This window comes from Cuculus canorus, chromosome 8 (genome assembly GCF_017976375.1).
Source record: "Cuculus canorus isolate bCucCan1 chromosome 8, bCucCan1.pri, whole genome shotgun sequence".
NCBI classification, from domain to species: Eukaryota; Metazoa; Chordata; class Aves; order Cuculiformes; family Cuculidae; genus Cuculus; species Cuculus canorus.
The window spans coordinates 18,054,070-18,067,856 of record NC_071408.1 but is presented as its reverse complement, the minus strand read 5'-3'; the positions used below and the strand labels follow the sequence as shown (position 1 = coordinate 18,067,856).

The following is a 13,787-nucleotide window of genomic DNA, read 5'->3' as shown; positions in this document are numbered from 1 at the left end:
CTTACCTTTATTTGCATAGAGCAATTTATCGAAATGAAAGAAAACATGCAGAAACCCTGAAGTCAGTTCTTTCTCTTAACTGTCTCAAAATTCTGTTACCTAGGAGTGGTGCAGAAGGCCCCTGGTTGCCCGACGGTGCTATAAAACTTGGTGGGTTTTTAGATTCTTCCACGCTGGAGAGGTGGGTGTGGAGGGCACGTACAGTGAGAAGCACGTTGCCACGGCCATCATGTTGTTGTGTGGCTGAACTAGGACTGGGTAGCTTCAGAGGGAGGCATTGTATCCACATGCAGACACTGGACAATCCAGGCAGCTTCCACAAGACCCTCAGCTGGTAAGCGCTGCCGTGCCTGCGGGATTTTCCTTTTGGAGAGCAGAGGAAGCAGCAAGGTTCAGGTGTCCAGTATGTGATGTTGCTCATGGAAAAGAATGTCGTATGGGCAGGACATCTTTTTTCTTGAAAGCTGGTGCTTCTGCCCAGAAGAAAAGTCTGCTTTGCCATCCAGAGAAAGGACTGCATTTTTTGTTGGAGTGAAGGACATCGTATGAACAAACTGGGAAACCTTGCACAAGTGTTAGGCCACTCTGGTGACTTACAGCATTTTGTAGGCTGATGCCTCATAGCATAAAAAGATCATATTGTGTCTACAGCATGCTGTTGTTTTGACCTTTTTTGTGTTGGAACAAGCAAAATCATCGTATTCTTCTGCCATAACATAAGGTTAGCTTGAAAGAACGTAGTACTGATAATGCCTGAATAATTTGTTTCTGGGAAAAAAGATTGATGAGGTAGTACATAGTCATCTGTGGTCCACAGAATTAACTGTTTTACTAAGAATTCAAATATTTCAAATACATTCTTTTCCTTCAATGCTGCAAATGTGAGGCACTGCCTTTTACCAGCCAATTTTCAAGTCTTTTTAGAAGAGTGGTATTAATTGTAGTTCCCAGCTTCCTCTTTAGCGGTGGTTGAACATTTCTTACTCTATAGGCTAGAGATTATTGAAATGGTAATAGATACAAATGTTGACATTTGACATCAAGGCTCCTCTTTCAGTTGCTGTAATTTCTCAAAATTACCAGCTGTACGCAGAGCAGTACGTATTTTCTTGGTGAGTCTAGAAGTAACCAGGCTGGGATTCTCTGTGTTTTGAAAACCTGGGGCTCTCATACATACCTATGTTTTGCAAACTCCTGGTTTTAGAATTCTCTTTGCAACTGCAGTTTTGAATACTTTGGACAGAAGAGCCAGAATCTTCCTGGTGACGCACACAAAAGACTTTTGACTTGAAGCTCATCCCTGTGAAATGGTAAGTCTTTCCTCTGAACCACAGGGATGCTGCAAGCAGAGGTTACTGAACAGTGCACGCCTCGTTAATTGCACTCTTTGAAGTGATTGAGTTTGATCAGAACTTTCTAAAGGATGCCACATGAGGCAGACACCGAGTGCTGGAAGTATCGCCCCATGTAATTAAAGATTTGAAGAGTTTCAAATAACCACGAAAAAAATTATGATGAGAAGTTTAAGTAAAATGCTGGCGTTACCACTTTCACCTAATATAATATCATTTGATTTCTGAGGAAATTGCAGTGTGATCCTTTCATTTAGAAGAAAAAAAGAGCTGATAATTTCAGCATGAAATCTAGAATAATGCAAATATTTTCCCAACAAGAAAAACATCAGTATTAGAAAGTATCAGTAAGACTTTCTCTGGCTAAAGAAAAATCCTGAGATAAGAAAGCTTAAATGTTCTTCTAAATCAGGCTGCTTCTAAATGTTTTGTAATAAATTAGTTTTTTAGAATACAAAATGTCATTGATGCCTTTTAAAATACTTTAGTTTATATGTTTTAATGGAAGTGGTCCTAGCTAGTGGTTGATAGAAAACATCTGAGCATTTGAAGGATCTCTAAGACTTTTTCTTCATTCTTAAATTTTTAATTTTTTTTTTAAATGGATTAAATTTCATTGCGGAAGTTGCTAGTATGGAAAGCAAACCAGGGTAAATCAGGTTTGTAGTTGACCGTGCTAAGCTAATGCAGTCAAATCCTCTTTAATGCCCCGAATGCCGTGCTTCACCTTTGAGGATGAGGCATGAAATTTAATTTTTAGTTACTCTCTCTTTTTCTGTGGAAAGGTAACTTCCTGAAAGCAGAGCGTTACGACAGATGCTTTTAGGCATGGGTTTTGGAATGGGCTTGAGTTCTCCTGTCAAGCCTCAAATCCTACATTTAGGGAATATCTTTTGTTCTAACTGAACAATTAAGTTGGTTTTGATTCCTCAGAATGTAACTGTTTTTTGATAAATAGTAAGTAGGGGAGTTAGGCGAAGAACATGAGTTAAAAATACATTCTCTTTTCTACTCTGTGCCTACACAGCTTGTCTGCTCTTTCCTGGGCACTCTTGTGCAGCGGTAAGCATAGCATAGTTCTCCCTCTTATTTGTGGCTCTGCTTTGACTGATAAGTGAACTTGAGTTACTCCTTTATTTTTCGTTGTGGATTTGTGTCCACTGCTGTAAGGCTGAGCACACTTGCCAAATGGGGGGAAGAGTGTTCTAATGGTGTTAAATGTATCCAAAACTTAGGCAGGAGATGCTGAGACAACAGCTACTTTTCTGTTGATATGCGGCTGGTTTTTCTCCTGAATTGCATGTTCCAGCATATTTTATAAAATTTTTGAGACAAGGCACTGTAGCACAGCATGATTATTCATGTACTTAATAATAGAGTAATAGCAGCTACAGCAGCACAAAATCTGTGATCAAAAAAAATAAATCTTTCGTCTTTCTCTAATAAAAATGATGCTGTAGACAGGCAGAGTTGTTAGACACAATATATTGTGCATTGCTGGATGCTGTTGCCCTAGAAGTAACCTCATTTTGTACTCATTTAAAAGCACAGAAAGGTCTCTCCCAGACTCTTCTTTCTTTTTCCTTGGACTCCTTACAGCGTTGTCTTTTGTAAGCAGTCTCGGATGCACAATTTATGAAAATGCAATTTATCAGCCGCAGAATCCTGCTTCCTGGTGACGAGAGGACACAGCAGGGCAGGAGACAAACAGCAGGTGTTTTTGTTGACAGGGGCTATTGGGCCTTTTTATTTAATTTTTGTGTGTGTCTGTGGTCAGAAAAGATAGTTACCTCTGCAGAAACCCTGGAATAGGTTTTGCCTCTGACAATTAAACTGTTTTGTTAAGCGGCCCCCGGGATTGAGTTTTCCAGACTGGGCTGTGGGATGAGCAGGAGCTGTGGGATAAGCAGGACCTGCCTGAATGTGACAGTCTGGTATGGAAACCAGCACACTGCAGCACAGCGAGTGCCGTCCCCAGCTGCTGAGCAGTGCCTTCTCCTGTTGGAAGATGCTGCTGGATGCATCTGATCAGGTGCACCTGATCCTGCTTTTCCATCTCCCACTTCAGAAGCCATCTGCAAATAAGAACAGTGAGAAAGATTATGGGAGACTCAAGGGAGGTTCTGGTTAATTTTAATGTGATTTTTACCTAGCTAAACAGTGTAAAGAAAAAAGAGAGGGCTATGTGCCTGCCTGGGGAAGGACTAGGGTGGTGCCTGACTGGGTGCAGAGTGGAGAAGCTTTCTGGAACAGTGTGGAAACAGAAATGGCATTTATAGCAAGACTCTTACTTGCATGGCACCTCACCAGAAGGAGCCCACCTGGGCTGCAGCAGCGCAGTGACTTCTCCCATTGCCTGGAGATGTCCTTGGCCAGGCACAGCTGCTCTGCAGGTTGGAGATCCTGCCACAGCACCGGCTCTGGAATGTTCAATGAGCTGCTGCCTGGCGATGCAGATGCAAGGCACAGGTGCAGCAGTGATAAAATGGAGTAGCTAAGCCTGTCTCTGGCACAACATACAGGTTTTGAGGGTTCTCCCCTCGTGGGGAGATCGTGGGGCTGCTAGTAGCTGCTTTGCACTTTCTTGTTAGCCTCTTGCTGTGCAGTTGGTATACGGTTAAGATTTCATCTTACTTTTGTAGTCCCCCTCCACTGCAGGGCTCAGTTTATTTTGCTTCTCTAGGGACCCCTTGCTCTTCTGGCTTTGCATTTCATCTTTCCCCCCTACTCTTTAGTGTGTTTTTTTCCACAGGGAAAAATCGGCAAGGTCAGGAATGTTCCTGTTTACATGAGTTTTGGAGGATGTACTCTTCTAAGGATGCTCTTTATTTGTTGGCTTGATTGTGTACTTCTGTGCTTAGGATCATTGTGTTGATTGCTGCCTGGCGCCAATACTTTAAAAGGAAAAAAAAAAAAAAAGGAAAAAAATAATCCTTCTTGCAGTCTGTTTGAACTTGACTCTTGCCATAAAAACTGTAGGGAAAAGAGATCAGAGGATTTTAGAACTTTTCCTCTTGGACTAGAGCAGTATCTGGGTGAGTTTAGGAAGGTAAGAGATAAATCAGTGGCATGAGGCAAGTGCCGCATTAGCTGTTGGTGGCACAGTGACTTTCCCCATCGCTGTTCATCCAGTGCATGCTAATCCTGCCTGATGTGTGGTGTTGCCTTTATCTATGTAGAGCAGCAAGGCTTAGTGCATTATGCTCCTTTCCTAATAAAAACACACAGGGAACATGAAGTCTGTTTTTAAAAAAAACAACCTACCAATCTAAAGGGGGAAAATCTGCATTGTGTACATTTTCTGTCACACTGGTTCTTGTACTTTTAAACCGACATGGCTTTTTTTATAAGCATAATTAGTAATTGTTCTTTGTTCTCTGAATGCTGTTCAGCTCTGCTCTGAGGAGTGGGAGGCTCTGCTAGTCATGGGACAAGAAAGGTATAAATTGCGTCTTTTAATAGTATGCTTCACTTTCCTAAGTAATTACGGTGAAAATCCTGTTTGTGCTGGCAGATAGTGCTGTTAAACTGCTGTCAGAAGTGATTTTTTAATTACTTGCATTTGACCATAATAGTAGACAAACTAGTTTAGAAATATAAGATTTAAAATTCACTAACATAGTAAAGAAAATAGAATAGTGTTTTCTGCAATTCTTACAGAATCATAGAATCATTAAGATTGGAAAAGACTTCAAAGATTCATAAAGTTCGGCATTCTTTCTTCTCCCCAGGCTGCTAATATTTGCCTGAAAGTTTCCTGAAAAAAAAAAGGTCATAATTTCTTATCATTAACAGGGAAAAACATTGCTTCTATTTCACAGGAGTTCTGCAGAGCACGTTAGGCCTAATAATAGTAAGCAATATAGTGATGGGTTCAAATTAGTATTGATTTTCCTATCATAGCTGAAATAAATGAAGAGAAATGACAACCTGATTGTACCCTGTGCTGGAAATCAAAGAGTTACTGGAATTTCTGTAATAGCCTGGCTTGGTTATTCCCAGCTTTAGCGATTAGGTTGCCAGAGACAAGATGAGTCTTTGCAATCGTCTTAACCTTGGTGATATTTCAGTAAGAAACCTCCTAATGAATGTTAAGACACTGTTTTAATAAGGATAGTTTACCCATGGTAACATGGAAAGGGAGGTGAGGGGGTTTTAAAGATTTTTATTTGGTCCTGCACAACTTTGTCTGAGCATTCTCACATATGTACAGTGTCCTACATATGGCTTTCACTTTTTATAGTAGAAGAATTGGTCTAATTTATGTTGTAGATAAATTTGCAACTTTACATCACACAGATATCTGATAGCTTAAAAACAGTGAACAGATTTAGACTTGGTTTCCATACTCAGCCTGTAGTTCACAGGTTGGTGAATATGAGAAGGCTTAAAGCAGCTTTGGAGGAAGACAAACTGAAGCTGTCGATTCTCTAGTGGGATGATAGTGGTAGATCCTTAGCACTTCCATAGCCAACTTGTTTATTGTCACTGCAATTCACACATAAATTAAAGCTAATTTTACCTTGCGGGCCAATCTTTCTTTCCTGTGTTTGTTTTCATAAGTTAAAGGAATTTGTGCTAATAGATGCACTTGCTTTTATTGTGTGTAGTGCTCTGAAGTTGTCTCTGAATTTTATTAAAATTGTAATGGTTTGACTTTTCTGAGGAGTGAGTTTCTCGGAGCTGCCATAAGCTCTGCAGACCAGGGTAATTGTTTCTGTTCACAAGAAATGGGAAAAGACCACTGGAAAAAACAACATTTTTGCTTTCTAAGGAACTAGTAAAAAGGGCTACTTGGGAAATTGTTACATATTATTTCTGGGAGACTGTGTCCATGTAGCTGGACATAGTAGTAGTAGGCACAGAGCTAAAAGTTCAGGACTTAATACTGGAAAATATAGCCTAGTGCCTGAGTCGGTGGAAGGGAAAAATGTGCAGTGATCCTTCTGCGGCTCAAGGCGTGTGGGTAGTGCACAAATAGAATGGTATGATTCCAGAAACTAGTTTTTCAGGGGAATTCTGCAGAGGCACATGCCTGGTATTCCTCTGAAGTTTAATTTGGTGTACCTACAGCTTGTAGGCACGCTGCCTGGGGGTTCCCGCTGCAGGCACACAGCTCTGTGGGACTGCTGCCGTGCTGGGCAGCTGGTTGGTCATGACCTCTATTCAGCTCACCTTTGCACTCTGAGGGTGATATATTGGTGTTGCGTTTTGAACCTGCTGCTTTTGTTTAGGGTAAAATACAAATCTGTCACCGTTCAGGTACCAAGTGCTATTTATACCTCAAATTGCCTTGGACCTCTGTTAAATCCACGTAAGGTTTATTTTGCTTACAAGGGATTGTGTGCAATTTCCAAGCTGAAGTAAGAGCCCATGTGTTGCATCTGGGAGAGCTAGACCCGGAATGATAACCTTTTCCTTTTTCAGTGACTGTCACCCTGTCTGAGCAGGTACTGCACACTGCACACTAGGAAGAATCCAGTTGGTTTGAATTCCAGCTCACAAATAATTATTTGTATGATCAGATAATCTCTTTCATCCCAGCCCTTTAGTAAAGCTCCTCTACTAGTTCACCATTCAGGTTTCTGTTTATATCTCTGATCGTCTTTGAGTTCTAATGAACGTGTAAGGATCGGGATTTTATTGCTAGGAAAATCCTGCCCCAGGAATACGTGCGCGGGCCCTGGCAGCACTGCTGGCAGCGAGGCAGAAACGGGTATGGGACTGCGGAATGTGCTGCATGATCGGAGTTAGAATGTGCTGTATTACCTGAGTTCTACTGGGCTTTGCTTTGTTTTTCTCTGCCTCTCAATCTTTATGTTTTGCCTTCTATAAAAGTGGGAGGAAATGAATTCAGAGTGTGAAAGGAGCCAGATAAACAGCTCTGCCTGCCAAAACCTTTTGTTAATCCAAAGAGCTAGCACCGTGTGAGCAGCAAAAAATGTAATCCTGACCCTGCCTTGTCTGTTTTATCGGGGAAGGGAGTATCTTTAGGGGTGAGAGGGTTAATCTGCTTGTCAGATAACCCCATGGCTTTAAACCTGCCCATGCCGAAGCCATGCAGAAGTGTGGAAAAACAGCCATGTGGTGAATTGTGTGTTTTGTATTCCAAATCCTACCAGACTTTGCACATTAAGATGCATTTGAGGAATTTCTTTAAATAGTGGATTTTACACTGCATGAGTTGAATAGCTATTTTTAAACAAGTATGTAGGAAAAGCAGGCTTTGTCACATGCATCCATGTAGTTTTATCCTCACCACTGCCAGTTCCTAGTTTTGAAACCTGTTAATTTATACCTTCTCTGTAAGACTTTATCACTCTGACATTGCTGGATTGTTTACTGTCATTTTGGAAAAACATGATTGTTGAACACAAAAAAAAACTCAGGTGGAAGATCTAGGTCAGCTTGGTGTAAAAAGAAATGTCATACCCTACCTAGGATATATTCCAGCAAAACGGATTAGATGCAACTGCAGCACTGGAATAGTACTCTTCTTTGTAGTCTAATACCAAATGCAAAGCCTTTCTGCATTCCCTGTTACCCACACTTAACCAGCCTGCTAGGTTACAGTTCCTTTTTGGAGAATTTGAGTAGTAGAGAGGACTTATTTGCCTGTAGCAAAAGATTGTGTGAATTAGAAAATATACATGTGAAAATTTTTCCAGTTAGTCTCTTGGCATGTTTTGGTTATTTTTTTATGCTAGGTATTTGTCCCAGGTGTCAGATCGTTTATATAAAGACACAAGAAAAGAATGACTCAGATTTTAACAGTAAGTTAGTAATGACTAATGGAAGTATTAGATTTTCTTAGTAGGGTCTTCAAAAAATGCAATCCACATTGAATAAGGTATGTATGTTTTTTTACAGTTAAACTTACTTTGACAAATTGATAAATATTTATAAAGGAAAGGAAATTGTGGTATAAAAGGACTCAGGCTTCTGCAGAAAGGATCTGCTGGTCAGTCTGGTCTGTTCTCCGCATGTCAGTGAGAACTGACACTCTCACAGTGTCAGTTGTGATCCTAAAATTTGACAACATTTAGGAGGCACTCTTTAGGCTCTCATTCTTTCAGATTTTTTTTCCCCAAAGATGTTTTCCTGGACACTTCTTTATGTGTTTACATATTTGTTTTGTTATGTATTTACTTATTCATTTATGTCAGTTTGAACGAACATATGTTTGGGAGGGAGATGCAGTTGTTAGTCCCACTGTGGGATGTGCTGCAACGTGCAGTCATGGTGGGCATCGCGAGCTGTACAGCACCGCAGTCATGAACATATCAAACTCGTAGTTTATTAAGCTTTAACAGATCCACCTCTCAGACACAAACCTGCCAACTTCTGCTGCTGCTGAAACTGCTTCTTTTTGTGCTTTCTATGAATTTTGTCTACATATTACAGAGGTACATGTATTTATTTCTGGCAGCAAATAGTCCTGCCGTGCCTTCCTGGTCTGTGGATTCATACAACTGTTTTTATCTTCTTTACCTGCATGATATCATCAAAACTCCTGTCTGCAGTCAGTTTAGGATTCTTTCTATAACAGGGCTTTTTAGTTTCTCCGGGTTGTTGAAGACTGATAAAATTGTTAAGCGTATTCTGGAATTTTAGTCTGATACTGTAATATGACTTTTATGCTGCTAAGACAGTAATGACATTTATCACGTGTAGCCTGCTCATCTCACTGAATATAGATCAAAAGCTGGATAAGGTTTGCAGAGAGAAGTTATGTTGCCACAGAACTGTGCTGCCAAGCATCAGGTTTTTAGTAGCCATCCCAATGCTGTAAGGTCTAAAGGCACCCTGATGGCTTAGCCTGTTGCTGTAAGAGCCCACTGCCTGATCAGCCCATAAATCTGTTTTTCCCCTTGGTGACAGCTGGTGGTGGATGCAGAGGGGAGAGCAATCCTGGGCAGAGGCGTTGCAGACTGCTTTTTGTTGTTTTCTGTCCTTTTCTTCCGGACAGTCCTCTTCATCCTTTTCCATAGAGAAGCTGTCAGGTGTTTTGGAAGACAAATCTCCCAGTTCTTTTCCAATGCTGCTTTATATAGGATGAAGCATACAGCCCTGTGTGCTGGCACATACGCTGAGATAGCAGTGAGTTATGTCTGGCATGGATTGGAGTGCTCAGAATGCTTTGGCTGGCGATGAAGGGATATATGTGTGTGTTGGATGCATGAACCCTAAGGAAATGAAAACAACTGGAGGTGCCTGTGCCACAGCCAGAACTGCAGGCGGACTCAGTGCTGGCCTTGTGTGCTGGTGCTTCCTCTGAGTTTGTTTTGTTTCTTTCTGCTTTTCTTTTTTACCCCCCGAGTGATCTGGCTTAGAGGGAAGCAGGTTCTTTACAGCACTTCTCTTGTGCGTGGGAGACCAGATGAGCAGCTGGCTCCCAGCGACCACGATGTCCTTAGGCCTCTGCGATCAGGGGCACCGCTCTCTCTTGAGGTGTTATGTGGGAGACTTAGTGTGCTTTTTTTCTTCAAGCTTCTTTGATTTAATAAGGTAGAGGTGCAAGCTCAATAGTGTTTAACCTGGGCCCAATGGTATTAAGCTGCATCTGAACCCTCAATGGCCCAGTTGTGTGGTGGCTGTTAGCCAAGCTGAGCTGCTGTGCTTCAGCATTCTTACTTATGAACTCATCGTGGCATGGAAACCAAAGGACAAGTCTGTAACACCAGCAACTGCTGTGTAAGACAGCTCTCAGTACCTGCTGCTGGCACTTTGAACCTCGCAGTAAAAATGAGTGGTGCAGTGTGCCTGCTTTGGGGTATCCTGCCTGCTGGTAGCGGCAGAGAGGAGAATTAGGTGCCTAATACTGATGTCACATCTGCTCTTTGTTGGCTGGGTAGATGGCCAGGGTCTGGCAGCACATCACAGGCAATCTGAATTGCTTATTGCTCTCCTGAACTTGTGCTGCATGCACAAGTGACCTGAATACAGTCCAAAGTCCCTGATTTCTCAGAGTGAGTGTCATGTTAGAAAAACTACATCACCAAGCGTGAAAACATAGCATGGCTTTTTCTGGTAGCTTCAGCACTGAAGTTTATGAAAAGGACCCTTCACCGGTCTTTTACCTCAAGGATAATTCTTCCAAGCAGGGGAGAAAATTTTTCACTACACAGAAAGTGGTTCAGCTCTACCTGTTCTTTGAGGAAAGAAAAGAAATACCCCACAACTCTGCGTTCTGTCTCTGTAATCACGAATGTGGCTTTTTTCACGAGCCTTAAGTCCACAGTATGAATGAGCAGGGGGCCTGGGAATGCTCCGAAGGGGCTGTTCCCCTGTGCTGGTTTCCCTGCTGCTCCAGCTACTTGGCTGTGTTTCCTTCCCCTTCACAGTCCTGCAGAGTTCGAAGTGGCTGCAATGTCACCCTCTGCAGAAGACTGTAATAAAGTGGCTGAAGGGTTGTGCACGTACTGGTGTGATAATAAATAATGTTGGTGAGTTACAATTAAATCTTAGAGTTACATACAACTGCAGTTCCTTTTCTGTGAGCACCAGTGCAAGCCGTTCTTGGGGTCCTTCTGTACTGTACCACTGAAAAGGGCTAATTTTTTAAAAAAACTCGCTAAGTAAGAACCCAGTAACTTTGATCCCCTGTTACTAGATGTGAGGGCTTGCTTAGATTTTACTAAATATTGACTTGTCCTTTCACTAATAATGAGCTACACTAATGCAACATCTGCTGCCAAGTCCCTTAAGAAAATGAGCAGCAAGTTTTCAATCAGTTGTGATGTTAGTGATTACCTCAATAGTTTGTATCAAAACTGTTTTGTTGTTCAAAAACATACTTTTTTTTTGTTTCAGGTTGCCCATCTGAAGAAACTGGGTTGAACAACAAGAGTTTTCTATAACACAGTGCACTTTAATCTCAATAATGAAGAAAAGCAGAAGTGTCATGACAGTAACTGCTTCTGATGAGGTAAGCTTCTTCTAAAGGCACGCTTCATTTTTCCCAGCACTTTATAAAAATCAGATAAAAAGTTAGTTTTATTAAGTATCAACTGCTTTTGCTTTGGTTACTCGTTGATATCCTTAGAGTTACTTGCAGCTCATATAAATAAGCAGAAAACAAGAACTGTGCATTTGAAAACCAACCAGCCCAGACATCTTGAGAAATTTAGACGAGTCCTATGCAAAGCACATACTTTACTATTCTTCCTTGGTTTGCGTAACCCTGGCAGGCAGCAGGGAGCATTTATGGAAGTTCTATTCTGGATCACATCTTTGAGCATGTGCTGTACTTGTGTACATGTAAGTGTTTGAACATCTCTCCCCACTCTCATTGCTGAGCAACTAATGTGATGATGCGTGTGTTATTCCATTACTGCACTTGCTAATCATCGTCGTAATCCTCTATTAATTAAACTCCAGTTCCGTTCTCTGGAGAAATGTATCAGTTTGTAATGATGGCACGATAACCACAGCCTTAATTGTCTTGTTTGATGCAGCTGAGGCTCACCAAAAATGGAAAACCACGTGGAGGGTATATGAAAATACAGTGGAGGACTGGAAGCTAATAGTTAGGGTATCCTGCAGCACTCCTTCAGTTAATAAGAGTTTCTCTTGCACTTTTGGACCACATGTTGCACTGCTTCATAGTCAGTTTGCCTGGGCATGGTGCAGGGTCCACTCAGTGCTTGTTGATTTTAATGAGAGCAGGGATCTGAAATCTAATGGGAAGCTAGAATACTCTGCTGTACAATTCTTAAATAATAACAAAAAATAAACAGTCTTATAAAGATTATTAATAAAGGCAGGTTAAATCATATCCTCATATAGAAGACAGGCTTTCCCTTTCTGGGGTTCCTGGGGCATTTTTGACCTGATTTTGTGGTGTGAAAAATTAGAGTTTGGATCATTGAAGATCTCTAGCATATTTTTTTTTAAACACAGCATATTTTAAACTTCTATGTAGGTCGTTATGATGTCGATGCCTTAGTACCTTCATGGATCTACACCAGCATGCCCCACAGCGCTTCAGGCTATATGCAAGGAGCGAATTAACTGTGGGCTATGTTGTTTCCTCTCTAGATGCTTCACATGCAACTAGGGAAAGTGAGAAAACTGGTAGTGTGCCCTTCTCCCATCAGTTTTGTCTTTCATTCCCATGTTGAGATTCCTTGCTGAGGTAAGAGAGTAGATAGAACCACAGAGTTTAATAGACTTATATGGAGAACGTACTTTCCATTAGAAGGCAATGGAGGACTCTTGCTACTTTGTGGTTATTATGAAGGACCTAATAACTGATTATGGCCAATTGAACCACTCATTTTTTGAAGTTACCGGGTTACCAACTGTCACTTGTGCTTTCCCTGAGGTGAGGTAGATCCTTCTACGCTCAGTGCTGGATGCACATAAAGAAGTAGTGGGTTTGCAGTAGAGCTATACATACCTGTTAGAAACCCCTCCAGCTTCTGCTGGTAGCTCATCATACGCAATAAGGAAATGTTCTCATTTGTATTGGACAATTATATTTGACTAGCTAAATTCTCTAAGTAAGACCAAAACTGACAACCCACTTGCAGTATTATTCCACTGTGGGAGAACTGTCTTGGGTTTGAGAAGACTGATGACCAATTCTATGAACAAGGTAATGTTTTTAAATAAAAATCAGTAGAAAATAGACGAGGAAAAACTGCTTCAAGTGATCAAATCCTTTTTTTGAGACTATTTTTACTAGAAGTGCAAAACATAGAATACAGCAGCCTAGCTGGGAGTTCTCACTCTTGAATGATTCAGGATGTGTCCATGTCTGGTATTCTCAGCACCTTTCCTGCCTGCTGATTCATCAAAACAGTGGCAAACCAGTGTGTTTGTGCTGTGGAGAGGAATCATGCTTCAGGTGGCTGATTGGAATGTTCTCTGGAAAAGTTCAAAATATCAAAAGTTTAAAGTATCACCAAAGTGACCTGGCTTATTGAAGCATTTAATTAGATTAGAATTAGCTATTGAATTTGGCTTAGACAAGTTATGAGTGAATTTTCAAGTTAATTCATGAGTTTTATAATATAACAATGCAGCACAGTCTAGCTCTGCTAAGATTTCATCGTGCAGTTATCTTTTCTGAGTAGCTGTGATTGTAGAACAAACAAAAGTGTTTTATCCTCATAGAGGAAAACATTTGTTTGCAGAACTTCAGTGGCTTTTCTGTCTTTGCAGAGTGCCCTGGATTACCTGGAGTGTGGGCTGAGTAAGTCCTACAGTACTTCCACCCATGCTCTGGGCATAGACCTCTGGAGAGGAAGAAGGTGTTGTTCTGGCAATTTGCAGTTACCACCACTATCCCAAAGACAAACAGAAAAAGCAAGGACACCTGACAGAGACATTGTCTGTAGACCAACAACTCTGCCTTTGTTAACACCTCCAAGTATTGCAATCACCACTTACCAAGACTGGTAGGTTATTTCCTTTTGTTACGGATTTCAT

The 13,787-nt window shown here is 41.2% G+C and overlaps 1 protein-coding gene across 3 annotated transcripts in view; it reads left to right on the top strand.

The window, feature by feature from the left end:
* The window catches only part of PDE4B (phosphodiesterase 4B), a 220,749-nt gene that overhangs the window by 16,206 nt on the left and 190,756 nt on the right, over positions 1-13,787 (top strand). For all 3 annotated transcript variants that reach the window (XM_054072467.1, XM_054072466.1, XM_054072468.1), the window contains exons 2-3: positions 11,166-11,280; positions 13,521-13,756. In XM_054072467.1, coding sequence (XP_053928442.1) covers positions 11,236-11,280; positions 13,521-13,756 — 281 coding nt within the window. In that variant the 5' untranslated portion in view covers positions 11,166-11,235. The remainder of the gene's footprint in view (positions 1-11,165; positions 11,281-13,520; positions 13,757-13,787) is intronic.